Below are 20,416 nucleotides of genomic sequence, written 5' to 3' on the forward strand. Positions count from 1 at the left end.
TTAAAACAAAATTCGGTTCAGAGATCAAGATAATTAAATCAGATAACGGTCGCGAATTTGTCAATGGATTCCTGCTCGGATAATTTAAGAAAAGAGGAATTATACACGAAAAAACAGCACCGCATAATCCCGAGCAAAATGGGAAGGCAGAACGAGAAATTAGAACGTTGATGGAAAGTGCACGTTCAATGTTGTTCGCAAGAAAGGTACCAAAATATTTGTGGAATGAGGCTGTGTTGACGGCAGCTCAAGTTTTGAATCGAATTACTACTGTGAGAAGCGGAAACAGTACACCTTTTGAACTATGGCATAAGAAAAAACCAGATATTTCAAACATTCATGTGTTTGGTTCAGTATGTTATTCGCAGGTGCCGAAAGTACTACGACGTAAACTAGACAAAAAGGCAGTTCAACGAATCTTTGTTGGGTACCAAGGAGAGTCAAATAATTATAAACTATTTGATCCCGAAACACGCAAGTTTACGCAAGCAACAAATGTAAAATTTGATGATGAAGAAGTTGGGAACTTCGAATTTGCTACTGTTACAGTGGGAGATAATATGACTCCTGGGAATGAAAAATCAATGGATCCAACTAACGACAAAGACGATAATGAACAAGATGAACACTTATTGGAAAAAGAAGAACTCGAACAAAAAAAACTAAATATAAGAACACTGAGGCCACGTAAAACGTTAAAACCACCGACGAGATTTAGTCACGCGTTATTGGCAATTGATGAGCCGCAAACTTATGCTGAAGCAATATCAGGTTCAGAGGCAGAGCAATGGAAGAAGGCGATCAATGAGGAAGTAGAATCGCATATTAAGAACTGCACGTGGTGTGCAGAGGAAATGCCTGTGAACCGAAAAACTATTGATTGTCGATGGGTGTTTAAATTAAAACAGACGCCAGGCGAAGAAGATCGCTTCAAAGCTTAGTTGCTCGAGGATTTACTCAGCGTAAGGGTATAGATTACGAAGAAGTATACGCGCCAGTGGCCCGATCGGAAAGTTGCCGAGTTTTATTTGCCAAGACAGCAAAAGAAAACCTCGAAATGATGCAGTTTGATATTAAAACTGCTTTCTTGTATGGTGAACTGCAAGAAGATATTTGGATCAAACTACCAGATGGACCATGGCCGAAAGGACATCGTGTAAAGTTGCAAAAAAGTTTATATGGATTAAAACAATCACCGAATTGTTGGAATCGAAAATTCGATGAAATACTCCTGAGTTTTTCCATGGAGAGGTCAAGCGCGGATGACTGCATTTACATCGGACGCAGAGGCAAGCACTTAATTTACTTGGCACTGTATGTTAACGATGGACTGGTCATGAGCGATTCAATGGATATCTTGACTCAATTTTTAAACGATCTTAAACAAGCCTTCGAAATCAAGACCAAGAAACCGCAATTCTTTGTAGGTTTTGAAATCGAACGAGATCGAGAAAAAAGGATGATTAAACTTCACCAAAGTTCTTATATTGAAAAATTAATCGAGAGGTTTCGAATGGAAGATGCAAAACCTTCATTAATACCAGTAGACTCATCTATCAAATTATCAAAGGAAATGTGTCCACACAGTAATGAAGAAAAGGAAGAGATGCAGCACAAACCTTATAAGGAGCTATTGGGGTCCTTACAGTTTGCAGCTAATATGACACGACCAGATATAGCGTTTGGCGTAAATTTACTAAGTCGATTCAAGGAAAATCCAAGTCTTCAACATTGGAAAGCAGCCAAACAAATCGTTCGATATTTGAAAGGTACAATCGAACAAGGGATTATTTACAACAGATCAAATGAAGACGAAATGAACTTGAAAGGCTATTCTGACGCGGATTGGGCGGGCGATCAGGATGATTGCAAATCAACGAGTGGCTACATTATGATAATGTGCGGTGGACCAATCGCATGGACTTCTAGAAAACAGGAAGTGAATGCACTTTCGACGCTAGAAAGTGAATATGTTGCAGCTGCAGCAGCAATACAGGAACTGATTTGGCTACGGCGATTGATTGTTTCTCTTAATAATAATCAGAACATATTTGTGTTATTATGTGATAATCAAAGTACAATTCGACATAGCGAAACTAATCGATTTCATCGCCGCACTAAGCATATTGATAATAAGTGGAATTTTGTTAAAGAGGAAATTCAGAGCGGTAGAGTAGAAATGAAATACGTATCAACTGAATATCAATTAGCCGACATTTTAATAAAAGGACTAGCCCGAGGACGCTTTAATTTTCTCAAAGAACTTTTGTCTTTGCGTGTATAACTAAGTAGTGGGAGTGTTATAATATTGTACTTAGTTATAATCTTTTCTTGAATACTATAATTTAATCTTAGTTCTTTTGTATTATATTGTTCTGTGATTTAGCAGTGTGGTAGATGGCGATAGTTGTGTGACGCGTTTTCCCTGTGCGCATGTGTCGTTAATCGCCTTAGGGAGTTTTCTTTCTTCCTTTCTTTATACACACTCACTTCTAGTCAGTGTTGTTTAGTTAGTTCCGTTTAGTTTTCTTTTTGTGTAATACCCCTAAGATTGCTGTTTGTAATATTGATATATTCTGTGCATTAATTAATCTCTCTCTGATTATATAATAAGGATCTTATAAATATTCTGCTTTGTTCAATAAATCCAGGAAGTGTTTATTATTATAATCATTATAATTTGTAATAGTTTCTTTATCCTTTAGCTGAAATAAATCTAAAATTTAATTGTAATTGATGTTTTAAGGCTAATATAGGCTGGATTTGTTCTAGATGATACAGATTTTGCTGTTTCTTTAAGTTTTTTATGTTTAGCTGCAAATCGTTTGGAAGACATTTATTTCGGTGGTCCAAATAGCTTCATAATGCGCGGATAATGAATTAAAAATGATGTTTTGGTTTTAATGTGTCATTAAATAAATTCATATATAATTGATGATGCTTACTTATTAGTTTTTCTAGTATGCAGATTTTTTCATCGGTTACTTCTTGTGACATTATAATAGATAGCATTTTACGAAGAATTATATATAACTGCCAAGTTTTATTTTTTTTCGAAATTAGATCACCGATTATTATGCCTAAAAATTGTAAAAAGCAAGGCATTTCAGATGCTGAATAAATAATGTGTTTCTTATTTATAGCATCTACGTTAATTGAAGGCGGTATATTTATAGAATGATCTGATCCAAAATTAAAGAAAAGCATTCTATTGTTTAATGTTTCAAGAAAAAATAATTGTTTTATTTTTATTAATGTGTATAAAACCCGATCTAAATCGACAAATTCCTTCGAATAAATCGTGCATTGCATCAACGCTGATATTTTGTGTCATATAAAAATTTGTTATTGAATGAAAGACACATTCCTCTAATACAATATATCACGTTTTTGATCAATGACATCTAGTGCATAATTTTCCATATTTCAAAGTAGTTTTGCATCTTCAAGAGCTTGCTTTTCATGAGTTATTTCATCCACTATACATATTCTACAGCAATAATTAGAATTAAAACTTGTAACTAATCCGAATATAACGTGAAGTCCTAAATTTTCCCCAAGAATATTTAATAACAAAATTTATTTTTCGCTCCAAATTTAGAATATTTATCTTTATACCATCAATCTGAAGTTTAATAATCTGATTAATAAGATTTGAAAAAATACGTTTGTTTCCAAATTGTTTATAATATACAACATTATGTAACTGTACTAAAAATATATTTTCAAGAATACTTGCGTACTCTTCTTCGATACCACCGATGATACAATATACTGCTCCGAGTTTATGTAAATTTCGGTGACTACCTAATGGAATATTTATTTCATCAAAATATAAGCTTAACGAAACATCGTTATCATATTGTTGTTTAATAGAACACCATAATTTACTTTGCAGATTACTTGTTACTATTTTATTCTCTTTAATTTTTTTAATATTAGATGTTATTTTTTATATACGTTTCATAATTCTAGGAATTTTTTTAGTATTTTTTCAAGAGGAAGAATACATATCTTTTTATTTGCTACAAGAACTTGTTTATCGGTTTTCGTAAGTTTAGAACTGATACATGCACCAATAGATATTTCTTGTGGTTCTATTAAACAACCTAATGTTTTGAAATAAAGCATTGTTTTGTATTTTGAAGAATAATTGATAAATGCATTATATAAAATATGAAACATAGAATTCAAATCTAATTGTAAATGAGAATTCAATTCAATAGACTTGTACTTGTTCTCTATATGTTTAATACACTCAAGAAAAGGTTTTGTTGAATTAATTATTTCTTGACAAAAGATACGTGATAAAGATAGTCTAGCATATAAAGCCGAAAGTCTAGCAAATAAAGCCGAAGTTTTTGCGATCTCTTCTGCAAATTGTTCGGTTGTGATATTTACGATATTGCATTTATTGATGTTACGTATTTTTTAATCACAAGAAGTTAATGATATTTGACTTGATCTAAGCATGGATTGTACATTACTTCTTCAATATTTTCATTAATTTTAATATTAGAATTTGTATGTGATATATCATCATTAATAATATTGTTTTTTTCTGTATCATTTTTTTTGTATTAACTTTTATATAATTTTTTGTTTTGTTTTGTTCTGAATGGCTTTTAATTAAATGTTTAAAAAAGTATAAATATCACTAAAAACATAAGGACATGACTTTTGTTTACATTTAAAAGAAGAATATAATTTTGTATAATGTTTAAATTTGCAATGAGCCTTTAAACTTTTAATACAAATGCACGATTCAGAACAAAATGGATAAAAAAAATATCTTGGATAAAAGTTAATGTTTTACAAAATAAAAAGTAACTATTGTTACGTCAAGATTCAATGAAAGGAAGAGTTAGCGGGAGGGTGTAACCTACTTACCTCTAGACTCTAGACGCTAGATGATGCGTCTCCTAGAGTCGAACGAACAAACTAGACCCCCAGATAGGTTAACGACCGAAAGGGTCGCTTTTTTGCTCTATCGAAAGACCATTCGCTCGGCGATCCCTTTTCTGGTAAAGGAACTGAATTCTTATTACCCGGGATGGGACCTTGTGCGATTTCGGATAACAGGAAGGAGGTCGCGTTAATAAATTACTCGAATTTAAATTTTAATGTTACATTTATTCAAGAAAATGGAAAAAAGTGGTTTAAAGAAAAATAAAATTTAAGTGAAGAACATTTAATTAAATTTACGAATTCTTATTAAAAAAAAAAAAAAAAAAATACATTTTCTTAAATTCTAATGTGTAGGTGTGTTCGTGTGCATGAGTGTAGGTAAAGGAAAATTATGTTCTCGCGGGTGTTACAATAAATACAGAAGACATCAACCGGAATTAGACGGAGAAACTAAAGTTTAAATTCCGGTTGGAAATTTACAATATATATATATATATATATATATATATGTATATATGCAGTTTTATTTACTGATATAACCTATTAGGAAAATAAAAGTTAGAAAGTAGGGAGAAAAGGGGATAGGGGGCAAAAGAAATAGGGCGTGTATCATGTACTTGTATATTGTGTAAATCTTGCGGCGTTAGCTTAAGTTTGATAAAATTTCCAACAAAATTTGGGTCTACGGACGCTCGAGCCAATTCCTTCTTAAAGCGCCTATTGCGACGATTACATGAACATTTAGTGGCCGCTCGGGAAGACCGATTTGTTCTTTCCACTGAGGAAAGATTTGTAAATGAGTCATAATAACAATAATATTGTACAGTAGAAAGGAGATGTGAAATAATTCTTGGCGTTTCTGTTTTAAAGATTATATCCGGGTAAAAGTTGTTAACTAAATATTAGGTATATAAAAGTAGATGTGCTTTATATCTTGTTATATATATATATTTTTATTTATTTATTAGTATACCTATTATATCTCCCTTTTATTATATAGTTAGGCAAAATGAAATCCATAGAGTGGGAATGAAATAGCGAGTCTCTCTGCACGATATATGTGTGTCTTGGTGAGGAGAAGGAAGCCACGGGTCGCTCCGCAAAATGCAGGTGACCCTCGGTGATGGGTGAGGGAGTCACGGGTCGCTTCGCGAAATGCAGGTGAACCTCGGTGACGAGTGAGGAATCACGAGTCGCTCTGCGAAATGCAGGTGACCCTCAGTGAAGCGAAGGAAATCACGGGTCGCTCCGCGAAATGCTGGTGAACCTTGGTGACGAGTGAGGATGTGAAAGAAGAGACTTGAAGTAATATTTCCGCTAAGGGGTTAAATTTATCATCCAAGAATCATTTCAGGAAAAGAAAAAAAAAGAAAAGAAAAAGAAGAGATGAGAAAATTTAATGACTTATTATTTATTGAGAGCGTTGTTAAACTAAGTCACAAATGGTTTGCGGAGCGAGAAGATCTTGGCTCGTGTTGTCACATTGGATGGAGGTCGCTGTAGTTACAAATGGTTTCGCAACACAATTAAGAGTCTTAATATACTGATTAGTTTTCCTTCTCACTTACAACTTAACTTTCTAGGACTATCACAATCGCGGATAGAACTGCGAGAATAGGCTCGAAGACTTAATAAGTCGGAGCGAGTTGTAGCCAGACTTGGTGTAAGGTTTTTTTTTATATCGAGAGCCGAAGATGAACTGACCTTTGAGCCAGGATTTCGCGTATATCGAATCTTGGCGTCTCTTCGCGTATCCTCTCCATTAGGCAAGCAATATTCTTTTTTAACCAATCAATTTTTAAATGGTGCCCCTTTCATGAGTTGAGGGTGTCTCTCTCCCAAAAGAAGGTTCAAGAGGTTGCGCCTATTGGTGTAGACTTTTTGTTTTAAAAAATTAAGTCTCGCTCACTGGAGAGTCCGCCATGATCGGCCAAGTTGACAGTTTTATTATTCACTTGAGTTTTATCTCAAGCAGATAACGCGCAAAGGTGATCTAGCAGGCGAACACGTGGTGTCGAATGTCGCGAGTCTCATTGTCAGTCGCGGATCATAGTTACATTTATAAAATATTGTTACGTCCAGACTCGGGGAAGGATGAGTCGACGGAAGGGCGCAACAACTATCTTTTATTTTCCCGAAGTTTAAACGTCTCGTGGCGTTCGGAATCGGGTCGAACGAACTGACAGGTCCGCAAAGCAGGTAAACGACTGTTCGGATCGCTATTACGCTGTTTATTCAGACGTTCGCTCGGTGGTCCCTTTTCGGTCAGGAAATTTAATCCCTTTTACGCGGGATAGGACCTAGTGCGATCTTCGTACTGGAAACGAGAGAGGGATTAAGAATTGTTTAATTAATTAAAAAATATAATTTTATTCATTATAAAAATAAAGGTTCAAATACATGATATATAATATATATGTAGAAAGTGATTACATTTATCGTGTGAGTGTGAGTGGTTGTGTGTGGTTGAGCTTATCGCTCCGCGGGTGTTACAATGGTACGGAGGGCATCAGTCAGAATGACGAGGGAAAGTCTCTACCGTTAAATTTTAGGTTCTGACTGGTTAATACAATGTAAAGATTTAATAATAAATAAAAAAAAAATAAAAACATGTGTGTGTATGTGTGAGAGTGAATAAGAGGATGCGGTATGAAGGAGGGAGAGAGAGAGAAGGGGGAATTTTTTAGTTTTTGTTAATCCTTGGAAGAGGAGTCGGCTTCCAGGTCGGGCAATTCGTTGCAAAACTCTTCCAAAGTTTGCTCGAATTCCGACTCTGAAAGGTGCGGGGAAGTTGGGGGTGAATTGTTTAGGAGGACTGCAGATAGAGAGGAGAAGGAACGAGAGGAAAGCGGAGGTTCAATGACTTCGGGGAAGTAGATTGGGGAGTAGCTGGGGGAGGAGTAGTTAGGTGAGAGGGGAAGAGTAGGTCTAACGGATACTGTTGGTGGATTATTAATATTAGTGGCGCAGAATCTGCATTTTATCGGCGTTCGAGTCCTCCGACTCCTGCGAATGACCGTTTGGCTTGGAATGCCGGATCTGGTTTTCACTATGAAAACCAGCGTTAATATAGTATAACGTAATGTGTTATGTCTCACGAGGGTTAATAGCGCAAATTGAATTGGATGAATGTGACTTACTTTTTGTTCCGTAGGTGAAGGTGCGGATTTTCTTATTGTGCTGGGTGCTGGGTTCCAGATTAGTCAAGCAATGAGTGCACTGGTATAATTTTTCTAGTTGTTTTCGCGGTGCCACGGCACTTATGTGAACTGGAGAGTACGCACGCACAGAATTAAGTGAGTGAGTAAGTGAGTAGTAAGTAAGAGAGTGAGTGGCCCTTTGAGTGGGTCCTTCTTTATATTTCTTTTTTAGGGGTGTATTCTAATTTCTAAGAGTGGGAATCTTCCAAGTCTCTAACGAATTAAAAATTATGCCAGTGCCCTCGTTAGGCGGGGTGTTTCTCCTACTTTTCGAATTTTTACCCGTGGTGATCGTCGATTGGTGATCTCGATATCAGTTGAGCATTAGATTTCCCTTGCGCACGTGATCTGATTAGAAAGGGTCTTACTGTCGTTACTGGATATGTCGTCACAGGAGTTTCATCATTATTGATTTAGTTACGTTTGTCGGATATTTTCTTAGAAGGAATTTTATTATCTTTTCGATATCAATTTATTCTTCCGTTGGAAAATTCTATTTCGAGGATATCTACTGATTTTTATTTATTTTTAGGCGACTGGCGCGGTTTCGTCACCGGTCGCTCGCGTCTTTCCCACGGTTGCTCATAGATATTGATATTAACAAGTGACTAATTGTTTAAAGAAATGCGTGGCGCAAGATGCTCTATTTACTGAACGACTTATTTTTATCACCGATCGATTATCGTTGCCGCAACATTGCGGAAGGAAGGAATCGTGGAGTCGCCAGGACGTAACAATATCGCTCTAGTTCTTAGAAGGGCCTTTGTTCGAGACTCTTCTTATAACGCGTTTTCACTAGAGGACTTCCAAGAAAAAAATATTATTTGATCTATTTATTTATCTTTTGCATGCGCATTGTTTAGATTTCGAGCTTTCTCATGGTTCGAGTATTTTTTAGTTGCTGTTTAAAATTCTTGGTCTTCTAGGGGATCTTTGTTCGAATATTTATCACGCATGGTTTAGATTTTGAAATATTAGTCTCGCGTGCTAGATATTCCTTTAGTTCATTGTTTATGCTAAGTGCAAAGACTTCCAGAGCGTAGACGTTTAATATTACACGAAAGAAAAGAATCGTGGAGTCCACCGGACGTAATACTATTATAGTCGAAAAATTCTATTTATGAAAGTAAATAAACCGACAATGAATACTTGTACATAAGAAATATTATTAATTAATTATGTAATTGCAATTTATAGATTATATATATTAAAATATAGACCTGTTTAAAACCTGTTTAAAACTTTGTTTGAATAAACTTATTTTGAGATATTTTTTAATGCAGTTATTATCTCTATAATATATGATGGACACTTATCATCTTTTGTTGTAAAGTTATATAACTCACATTAAATTAATAGCCAAATATGATCACTTGCTGCAGGATATGTAGCATTTAGCACATGCAAAATTTTGAAACAAGTATCAATTGCTTCAAACGCCGATACTTTATACAAGACTTTATCTACTGATATGAAAAACGATGTTATTTTATCCAAGGTACATCCAACGACAAGTATGTATGGTTGAAGCAATAAATTCATTTCAAACATCGTATTAATTCATTTTTGTTGAATATTACTTATATCTCCAGCGTTCTGAAATCATAATAATATCTGTAATAAGTAAATCTGTAAACTAAAATTTTATTATTTATCTAAATGTTACGTTCAGACTCGAGGAAGGATGAGTCAGTGGAAGGGCGCAACCATTATCTTTATGATCCCGAAGTTAAACGTCTCGAAGCGTTAGAATCGGGTCGAACGAACTTGACAGTCCAAAAATCAGGTAAACGACCGTTAGGCTCGCTATTACTCTGTTTTTCAGAAGTTCGCTCGGCGGTCCCTTTTTGGTAAAAGAATTTAATCTCTATTACGCGGGATGGGACCAGGTGCGATTTTTTGACTGGAGAATGAGAGGGGTTAATAAAGATTGGATTTAAATTAGAATATAAATTTATTCATAATAAATAAAATTACTTTGGTGTACATTGTATCAAATGATGAGAACAATTTATTTTAATAAGCGCGCGCGCGCGCGCGCGCGTGTGTGTGTGTGTGTTTGGTTGTTCGCGGTTCTTACAATCGTACGGAGGACATCAGTCAGAATAATGAGGCAAGATTCTATTATTAATATTGAATTTCTGACTGGTTATTACAAAATATCTGTTAGAAAAGAAAATAAAACAATTTGTGTGAGTAAGTGTGAGTAGGAATATTAGGAGGTTGGTTTCGTAATTCTAGGATTGGTATGAGGATTCGTCATCGAGATCTGGGAGTTCATGGCAGAACTCTTCCAGTGCTCTCTCGAATTCGTCGGATTCAGGAGGGAGTGGAGATTGATAGCAGGATTCGTCCTCTAAATTAGGAAGTTCGTTGCAGAAATCCTGTACTGCCTTCTCGAACTCGTCTAATTCTGAAGGAGGAGAAGGAGGGGGTGAATTTTTAAGGATGATCATTGACAACGAGGAGAACGATCGGGGGGAAAGCGGCAGTTCAGGAGAAGATGGTTCTGAAAGATATATTGGGGAGTAACTTTGGGGGAAGTCTATGACTGTTTCTGTGTGTGTGGTGATTGTGTAATTACTACTACTACTGTTGGCTAACGTTGACTTAAAATTTACAGAAGTTCGCGTCTTCTGACTCGCGGAACGGACTCTTGCAGTAGCGGGTCGGAATTTGTAAATATTTCCTGATCTGGTTCTCATTATGGAACCGATGACAATGTTATTTATTGCGGGAATAAAAATATAATTAAACGAATTATAGAGACCTACTTTCTTTGCTGACTCTTAATTGGTTGAGTAGGTTGACAAAACTTGTCGCCCTTCGCTGATGTGTAATGTTGTGCGGGTGCCGGGTTGCCCTGGAGACGACGCCAAGATGAGGACACTGATGTTGAACTGGTCACTCTTTTTCTCTTAATGCGCGCACACGAGACTAATTGCCCGGCACTGAATCTATGAATGCTGTATCTATGGATGCTGAATCTACGAATCTCTGAATGCTCGAATCTATGAGTGCTCGAATCTATGAATGCTCGAATCTATGAATACTTGAATACTCGAATCTATCAGTTTCTGAATCTATGACTGCTCGAATGTATCAGTACTTGAATCTATGACTGCTCGAATGTATCGGTACTTGAATGCCCCAGTCTTACGAGTTCCTTCTTTTATATATAACCCTTTTTTGAGGGCGTCTTCTAATTTTAAGAGTGGGATCTTCCAAAACTTTAACGAATTGAAATTATGCAAAAGTAGGGATTCTTCAAGATTTTAACGAATTAGAATCGTGCTAGTGTCCTCATTCGGCAAGGGGTGTCTCCTATTTTCGTATTTTTACCCGTGCTGATCGTTGGTTAGTGAGTTCGATATTAGTTCAAAAGTTTTTTAAACATTAGCCTTTCCGGGGGAACCTCGCGCACATGATCTGATTAGAAAAGGGTCTTACTTCCTTATAATTATTTTTGTCAACGTTGATGCAGCTGTGTTTATTACTTGTCCGTTAGAAAATTATTATCAGTATTAATGCAGCGGAGTTTATTAAACATTTCGTTAAAAGTTCTGGTTATCTCGTTATTCTTCCGCTGGAAATTCTATTGCAAGGGGTAGCTGTTATTTTTTATTTATCTCAAGACCAGCATGGTTTCCATCACCGATTTCCTTGCGTCTTTCCCACGGATACTCGTGGATATTGTTACTGACAGATGACAGTGTTTAAAAGAAACGTATGGCACAAGATGCTTTGCTTATTGAACGGTTCGTTCTTATCACCAACTGACGATCGTTACCGCAACGTCGCGGAAGAAAGGAATCGTGGAGTTGCCAGAACGTAACAAAACAAAAATTTAAATCATACTTTAACATGTATAACAAGACTCTCTTCACATTCAATCATGGATGGTTTCCAATGTTATTTCTTTGTTCTAACCCATCGTCTTGGAGGAATCATATAAGATAATGCGCACAATTGCGCAATAGCTTTAAATTCTATTTTCAAAAACATTGTTACGTCCAGACTCGAGGAAGGATGAGTCGACGGAAGGGCGCAACAACTATCTTTTATTTTCCCGAAGTTTAAACGTCTCGTGGCGTTCGGAATCGGGTCGAACGAACTGACAGGTCCGCAAAGCAGGTAAACGACTGTTCGGATCGCTATTACGCTGTTTATTCAGACGTTCGCTCGGTGGTCCCTTTTCGGTCAGGGAATTTAATCCCTTTTACGCGGGATGGGACCTAGTGCGATCTTCGTACTGGGAACGAGAGAGGGGTTAAGAAATGTTTAATTAATAAAAAATATAATTTTATTCATTAATAAAAATAAAAGTTCGATTACATGGTATAATATATATATGTAGGAAGTGATTACATTTATCGTGTGAGTGTGAGTGATGGTGTGTGGTTGAGCTTATCGCTCCGCGGGTGTTACAATGGTACGGAGGGCATCAGTCAGAATGACGAGGGAAAGTCTCTACCGTTAAATTTTAGGTTCTGACTGGTTAATACAATGTAAAGGTTTAATAATAAAAAAAAAAAAATAAAAACATGTGTATGTGTGAGAGTGAGTAAGAGGATGCGGTATGAAGGAGGGAGAAAGAGAGAAGGGGGGATTTTTAGGTTTGGTTAATCTTGGTAAGATGAGTCGGCTTCCAGGTCGGGCAAGTCGTTGCAAAACTCTTCTATTGCTTGGTCGAATTCCGACTCTGAAAGGTGCGGGGAAGTTGGGGGTGAATTGTTAAGGAGGACAGTAGATAGAGAGGAGAATGAACGAGGGGAAAGCGGAAGTTCAGTGACTTCGGGGAAGTAGATTGGGGAGTAGCTGGGGGAGGGGTAGTTAGGCGAGAGGGGAAGAGTGGGTCTAACAGATACTGTTGTTGAATTGTTATTGTGAGTAGCGCAGAATCTGCATTTTACCGGCGTTCGAGTCCTCCGACTCCTGCGAATGACCGTTTGGCTTGGACTGCCGGATCTGGTTTTCACTATGAAAACCAGCGTTAATATAATATAACGTAATGCGTTATATCTCACGAGGGTTAATAGCGTAAATTAAATTGGATGAATGTGACTTACTTTTTGTTTCGTAGGTGAAGGTGTGGAGTCTCTTAATGTGCCGGATTGTCGGGTTCCAGATTAGCCAGGCGATGAGTGCACTGGTATAATTTTTTTAGTAATTTTCGCTACGGCACTTAATGAGACTTATGTTAACTGAAGACGCACGCACAGAATTAAGTGAATAAAACAAGTGCTAAGTAAGTGAAGTGGTAAGCAAGTGCTAAGTAAGACCGTGGGTGGCCCTTTTTGTCCTCTTTTTATATCTCCTCTTTTAGGGTGTATTCTAATTTCTAAGAGTGGGAATCTTCCAAGTCTCCAACGAATTAAAAATTATGCCAGTGCCCTCATTAGGCGGGGTGTTTCTCCTACTTTTCGAATTTTTACCCGTGGCGATCGTCGATTGGTGATCTCGATATCAGTTGGGCATTAGATTTTGTCTTGCGCACGTGATCTGATTAGAAAGGGTCTTACCGTCGTTACTGGATATGTCGTCACAGGAGTTTCATCATTATTGATTTAGTTACGTTTGTCGGATATTTTCTTAGAGGGAATTTTATTATCTTCTCGATATCAATTTATTCTTCCGTTGGGAAATTCTATTTCGAGGGTATCTACTGATTTGTTTAATTTTAGGCGACTGGCGCGGTTTCGTCACCGGTTTCTCGCGTCTTTCCCACGGTTGTTCATAGATATTGATATTGACAAGTGACTAGATGTTTAAAGAAATGCGTGGCGCAAGATGCTCTATTTACTGAACGACTTATTTTTATCACCGATCGATTATCGTTGCCGCAACATTGCGAAAGGAAGGAATCGTGGAGTTGCCAGGACGTAACACCCCCGGCCTTAGACAAATGTTGGGGAGGAGCCCGACATTTGCAAAAATGAAATAGATTCCTTCCTTTTGCGATTAACTAAGGTATCCTAATTGTATATGGTTTCGGGCATGCTGATTTGTTTATTAAGAAGGAGGAAAGAGAAGGCGATCACCAAAACCCCTTCCTTCTTTCCTTCGTCCTTCTTTTACTTTTTCAATTAACTATTATTTTTTTTTTATATATATAATTCTTATACAAAACTATCTTTTCTTATATGTGCCCATTTATGGCGTAAGAGATAGAGAAAAAAACTGTATATGTCGTAATGTTTACCTGACCATTATTGATAAGGTTGGGTCTTCGGCTGGAGGGTTTTATTGCCCTGTGAGAGAGATAGGATATTCCTTTCTTTCTTCTTCCCTCTTGTGTTGTTGGAGTCATCTGAACAGCATATGTTCAGCTTGTCGGGAAGGTTTTTGATATTTGGCTTGGATTCTCGTTTATTACGAGCAATTAGCCATTGACTAGGATTCCATGTTGAATCCCATAATAGAATGTCCAAGCTTCATTTGCCCGGATCTGAGTTAAAAGTAGATTCGCTGATAGATATGCAATGATGACTTGTCAATTGACAAACGCTGGAATAGATTTTTTCTGTGACATGTTTTACATGTATATATATATATATCTCTCTGTAGCTTGCTGATATTAGTTGACATCACTTTTTTGTAACGCTGTTCTATAGTGTTAGAAAAGATAGTTTTGGTTTTGTTAGTTAATTAATAAAATACGGTAATGCCATACTATATATATATAATGGTAAATTTTTTTTTTTTTTTTTTGAGATTATTGAGATATATTTTTTTCTTATAAAGGTAAATTATTGTTATTATTATCACTATTACTACAATAGTATGTATATATATAAAATTTTACTACTATTATTCTTATTAATACTATAGGATATATATATATTTTTTCTATATGTATATTTTTGTGATTAGTCTATGTTAGGGAACGGTTAAGTAAAAGGCTTCCTCTCACTTTTACAAGTGGGGGAATACATTTGTGGCGACGTCGTCGATGAGTCGCGCATGTCCCAGCTGGATCAACGAGTCTCGTAGGTTGTAGGCCCCTTCGGTGTTTTCATTATAGATCGTCAGTTTCACCATGGCTTCTCTTTCACCTAGAGGATGGATAATTCGTATCCACCCCTCTTGGCGATCTCCGAGAATCTTGCATATCAATCGCGTTTTTTTGGGCCATTTCGTGGCTACGTTTACGAGACCCGTGTGCGCCAAGCCGCACTTGATGCTCTGCCATGGCAATTCTCTGAATCGGTCTTCCAAGAAGTATACCTGGCTCATCGGTTTCCAGACTGCCAGGCCCCAGTCTCTCAGAGATATTTTCACCATGGCTGTTGCTGTGTTTATTCCTATAATGAGACCGCGTTGCCAGAGGTTTTTTATTTGGATGGCGTACGGTTCATCTTCCCTCAAGTCTTCGGGCCAACAGTGGAGGTAGCGACTTCGTCGGTTCATCCGAAAGTTGAGCTCTTCGATGAGCTCTACTAGGTCTTTCTCTCCGTTTTTTAATTGGACCCAGAAAAGTAATGGAGACTCTGTGCGAGTTATCCGTACTTCCAATCGTCCGCGGGTCAACTCGTGGGTGTTGATGTTTTTGATTTCCATTTTCTAAAAATAGGTAAGACTAGGTTGATATAATTGAAAAGTTTTTAAGAGGGGCCCATTGCTTTAGGTTGATGGAGAGGAAGAGGGGAAAAGGCGTTTCGTCGTTCTCTTTTCATATAAAATTTTATTATTATTATTATTATTATTATTATTATTATTATTATTATTATATTACTATTCTTATTATTATTAATGAACAAAAATAAAATAAAATTTGATTTCCCCTTTTTTTCTTTTTTTTTTTTATTCTCTTATCTCTAACGTATAGGTAGAGTTTTCTTCCGGTCGTAGTAGAGGATATACCGCATTCATTTCTATGGTGTTGTGATCTCCTTGTTTGGTGGGTTTTATTGCTTTATTGTTTTCTTGCGGTGCGCTTGGCAGTAGTGGTGGTGATGGTGGGCTCTGTTGTGGCCTCTCGGGTCGCCTCCGTCTTCCCAGATGTAATAAAATATTTGTAAGAGAGTCCCAGATTGCTCCAAGTAAGTATATGGACCATCCGTACACGGTATGTAAGGCATAACCGTGCACAACTGTGTCCAATATTAACTTGGAAACTCTTGCAATTAGATATATGCCGAGTAATCCAGCACTGATATTCCCGAAAAACAGGAACTTGTTCCAGAATTTTTTCCAAGCGGAAGCGGCTATCTTTTCCATAGATGCTTCATCCAATAAATTGGAAATGGAGCCCCCCTGTAGAGAAGTGGGTCTTCCCATTACTCCTCTTGCTACGGTGTTAAGTACTGACGGTCGTTCGGCCGGAAACATTATATGATCTCTCAGATCTTTTAATTCTTTTTCAGAATATATATCACTCCTTCTGAAACAGAAAAATAAAAGTCTTATTAGTATACTAATTTAATTTTTTTAATATTTAATATTTTTTAAAAATAGATATTTACAATCAACCCCATAATTCCTCTATGTCCTCCTCGTAGGGTTCGAGGCCGAAGAGACGTCTCAGGTCTAAATAGAGACCGTCGGAGCCATTGTCTTCCCATACGTCCTCACGCAAATAGCGCTCGTGCCGCCGCACCGCTCTCACAAATTGCCGGCGTTCAATGTTTACAAATCCTGGGATTTTCATTTCCATTGTACTGTCGTATTGTAAAATAAAATTAAAATTGAATAATAATAATATATTATAAATAATTAATACAACGTAAAATAAAATATGCTACTTACTCTCTGGTATACAACCAAATTTAATAGGGCTCTCAGCAGCCCCATCACCAGGTCTTGCGACCACCACGACGCGTTATAGCGTTCTCGGCGCAACACTAATTCGATCAATGATGGCATTTTTATATCTTATTACTTAACTTTTACTCTTTTCACTACGTAGCGTTCTCGCCGGCAACTCGAACGATACTATCCTATAGCATCGGAAAAATCCAGATCTGCTGCGGCAGTGTTTATTACTGACGCGTTCAAGTGTGTCGGAGAGCATGTGCGAAGGAAAAGCACTTGACTTTTCTTCGAGCGACCAAAATTTTTCGTTATACACTTTTGACACCCTTCGTTCTTCATTATATATTTTTTCATCTATCGCGTTATGTCCATCTGAAACAGAAAAACATTATATTAATATAAATTTAATATTTTTTAAAATAGATACAATTAATTCTTTGAGTATTTCAATGTGGTTCTCACCCACAAAATGTGTCCAGCTTATACAGTGCAAATTGGGCACATGTTGCAGGGCATTATCTGATGCAGCGGTTTTCCACATTCTCTGCAAATTCTCTCCGCTCCCAGGATTAGTTCGTAAATTGCATTTTCATGCTGTCGCACAACACGAATATTTGAAAATAAGTCTGCAATGCGCATAAAACAGCATGTGCAAATTTTTTCATTGTGTTCACTTTTATAATAAAAGTATATGCAGCACATTTTTACCGCACCTAAACTATTTATTTCAACGCGGTTTAAAGTACGTTGATTTATGTCCGTACTAACACTGCTGTAATCACTATTATAATCGGAATCCTCCGAAAGTATGCGGTCTTCGTTTTCGTCTGATGAATCGTCCGACAAATTTACAATTTCCATCACGTTGTCTTCGAGAATGACATCCTCATCTTCAATAATAATAACTTCATCATCGGCGTCTTCGAGAATGATATCCTCATCTTCAATAACAATAACTTCGTCTATTTCCATTTTTATGTAGATTATCACAAAATCTTCCTTTAGCTGACCCTTTTAATGGGATAAGATTAATGACTTTTCCTAAGGGATTTCTTAATTGATTCGAGTTACAAGGGTTTTCTTTGACTAACCTTTTTAATGATTTTGGGTTAATGGTTTTTCCTAATGGATTTCTTAATGGATTTGGATTGCAAAGGTTTTCTTTGACTAACCTTTTTAATGGATTTGGGTTAAATGGTTTTTCCTAATGGATTTCTTAATGGATTTGGGTTGCTTGGGTTTCCTTTGACTAACCTTTTTAATGGTTTTAGGATAATGATTTTTCTTAATGGATTTCTTAATGGATTTGGGTTGCAAGGGTTTTCTTTGACTAACCCTTTTAATGGTTTTAGGATAATGATTTTTCTTAGTGGATTTCTTAATGGATTTGGGTTAAGAGCCCAAGGGTAAGCAATTCTCAAAATCGTGTGCTATTGTTACTCAAAGGCTTGAACTTGTAACACAATACATGCATATTCCCTTTCGGTAAAGATAAATGGATTAAATATAGATATAGTCCTACCTTATAGCGGTATTATTCCAGCAACATGGGGTGTTCTGCAGTTCCCCAATGTTCAGGCGTCGAGGCGTCGTACCATTTATGTAGGATTTCCGCTCGGATTTGTAGATACCTTGTCCGTCTCGGGTCCTTTTCGTCAATGTCGAAAGGCGGGATCCACGGGTGTTCGATGGTTATTACAGTCAATTTAATTGGCCACTTCACGAGTTCACAATTTTTGTTATTATTTTGATCTGCGAGTGAGTTTACAGCACTAGGCTTAGAGAATGCTTCGTATTCCGAGTCGTAGGGTGATTCGACCCCGATGTATTGCGTTTCGTAGGAATTCACGGGTTCCGTGGATAATTCTATTAATTGACGTCGTGCACGTTTCTTTACTCCGCCTCGCCTATTCTTCGGCATTTGTTAATGTTGATAATTAAAGTTGAGACACTGGCTTTATGCATTGGTTGTGTGTGTATACGCGTAGCGTGCGAGGGACCGCACTGCTATTTCGGAGGTGCGTGTGTTATGCAATACGGCGTGCGAGGGACCGCACTTGCTGTATTGTGTGTCTGTTGCTAATAACAATATTGGCGTGCGAGGGACCGCACTGCTGTATTGTAATTAGGTGTGTTACTGGGTAATGAATGAAGCCAGATAGAGCTTGAATTTGTAGGCTTTCACTTAAATACACGAGGGATGGATATCCAAAAATAGAGAATAATTAACGTGTTGAACGCGTGGCGGAATAAAATGATACGTTGCGCGTTCGGTAGTAGTAAAGAAGTATGTAGATATAGGAGGGGTTTTAATTTTTAAAATAATCAACTAGAATTTTAACCATACACTACAATATATTTATTCACTACTTATACACTGTGGCTAATACACTTAAGAATTTATGTTTTAAAGTTATGACTAAAGTTAGTTAAACTAGAGTTGGAATTTAGAGATTGAATTAGATGTGGAGTCCCGATTTAGACTTGTTGTCGGTTTGAGGTCGCGGATGAGACTGGCGAAGTCGGGGCCTGTACTGAGGTCCTTCGTTTCGGCGGCTCGGCCGCTGCCGTCGCCCGCAAGTGGGGGTACGTGGTTGTGGGACGACGAGGTAGTGGGATGACGCGCTACTATGGTAGCGCCGCTCTTAGCTACTAGAAGAAGCAAGGTGTCATGGCCGCCGAGGGCGGGCTTTTCGAATCACATAAAAGGGACTTTGTTAGAGTTCTTTTAACCGATTTCAAGAATATAATAAAGGAAGGAAATTCGGAAAAAATGGTCGCGGGACGTGACAGTAACGACTTACTCTTTTTAAGTAGAAGACGGACGGGCAGCTTAACTCGGAGATTGTCGTTCGTGATTGAGAGAGATGCCGTTGAACAAGACACTGGTCACAGTTCGCGATGTAAACGATTTTTAATAACTGCACTGAGAACGGACTAATTAATTGACTTGTTGAATGACTTACTGCCGGACTGATTCGTTAACCGGGTGACTCTGATGAAAACTGAGATGATGGAGTCTCGCGGGCTCCCTTTTTATAGTTCGTCGATTGGTCGAAGGTGAACATTTTCCGATGGACCTTTGCACACGTGATTTTGAGGTGAATAGCAAAGGTCTATGATTTCTATCGATGATGATGCGGTTATTTTGTTAGATATTTCGTAAGGTGATTTCATCGTCTCTTCGCTGTTTATTTGTTCTTTCGCTGGAAAGTCTATATATGGAATATCTATTGATCGGCCTAATTTCTTCTTGTTTTTCTCGCGGTTACTCATAGATATATTTACTGATAAATGATGAAATGTTTAAAGTTTAAAACGTTATGTGGTGCAAGATGTTCTATTTACCTGTTACGTCCAGACTCGGGGAAGGATGAGTCGACGGAAGGGCGTGACAACTATCTTTTATTATCCCGAAGTTTAAACGTCTTGTGGCGTTTGGAATCGGGTCGAACGAACTGACAGGTGCGCAAAGCAGGTAAACGACTGAGTCGCTATTACACTGTTTTCGGAAGTTTGCTCGGCGGTCCCTTTTTGGTAAGAGAATTTAATCT

General features: G+C 37.3%; 1 protein-coding gene across 8 annotated transcripts in view; it reads left to right on the forward strand.

The window, feature by feature from the left end:
- The window catches only part of LOC138939439 (uncharacterized), a 126,978-nt gene that overhangs the window by 14,740 nt on the left and 91,822 nt on the right, over positions 1-20,416 (forward strand). The window contains exon 3 of one of the 8 annotated variants that reach the window (XM_070307225.1): positions 10,350-11,161. The exons of the other annotated variants lie outside the window; for them this stretch is intronic. Coding sequence (XP_070163326.1) covers positions 10,350-10,448 — 99 coding nt within the window. The 3' untranslated portion in view covers positions 10,449-11,161. Of the gene's footprint in view, positions 1-10,349; positions 11,162-20,416 lie in introns of those variants that run through there. 8 annotated transcript variants of the gene reach the window in all.

Source organism: Polyergus mexicanus, unplaced genomic scaffold (genome assembly GCF_030449975.1).
Source record: "Polyergus mexicanus isolate NDT 795.1 unplaced genomic scaffold, iyPolMexi1.0 SCAF_14, whole genome shotgun sequence".
Classification (NCBI taxonomy): Eukaryota; Metazoa; Arthropoda; class Insecta; order Hymenoptera; family Formicidae; genus Polyergus; species Polyergus mexicanus.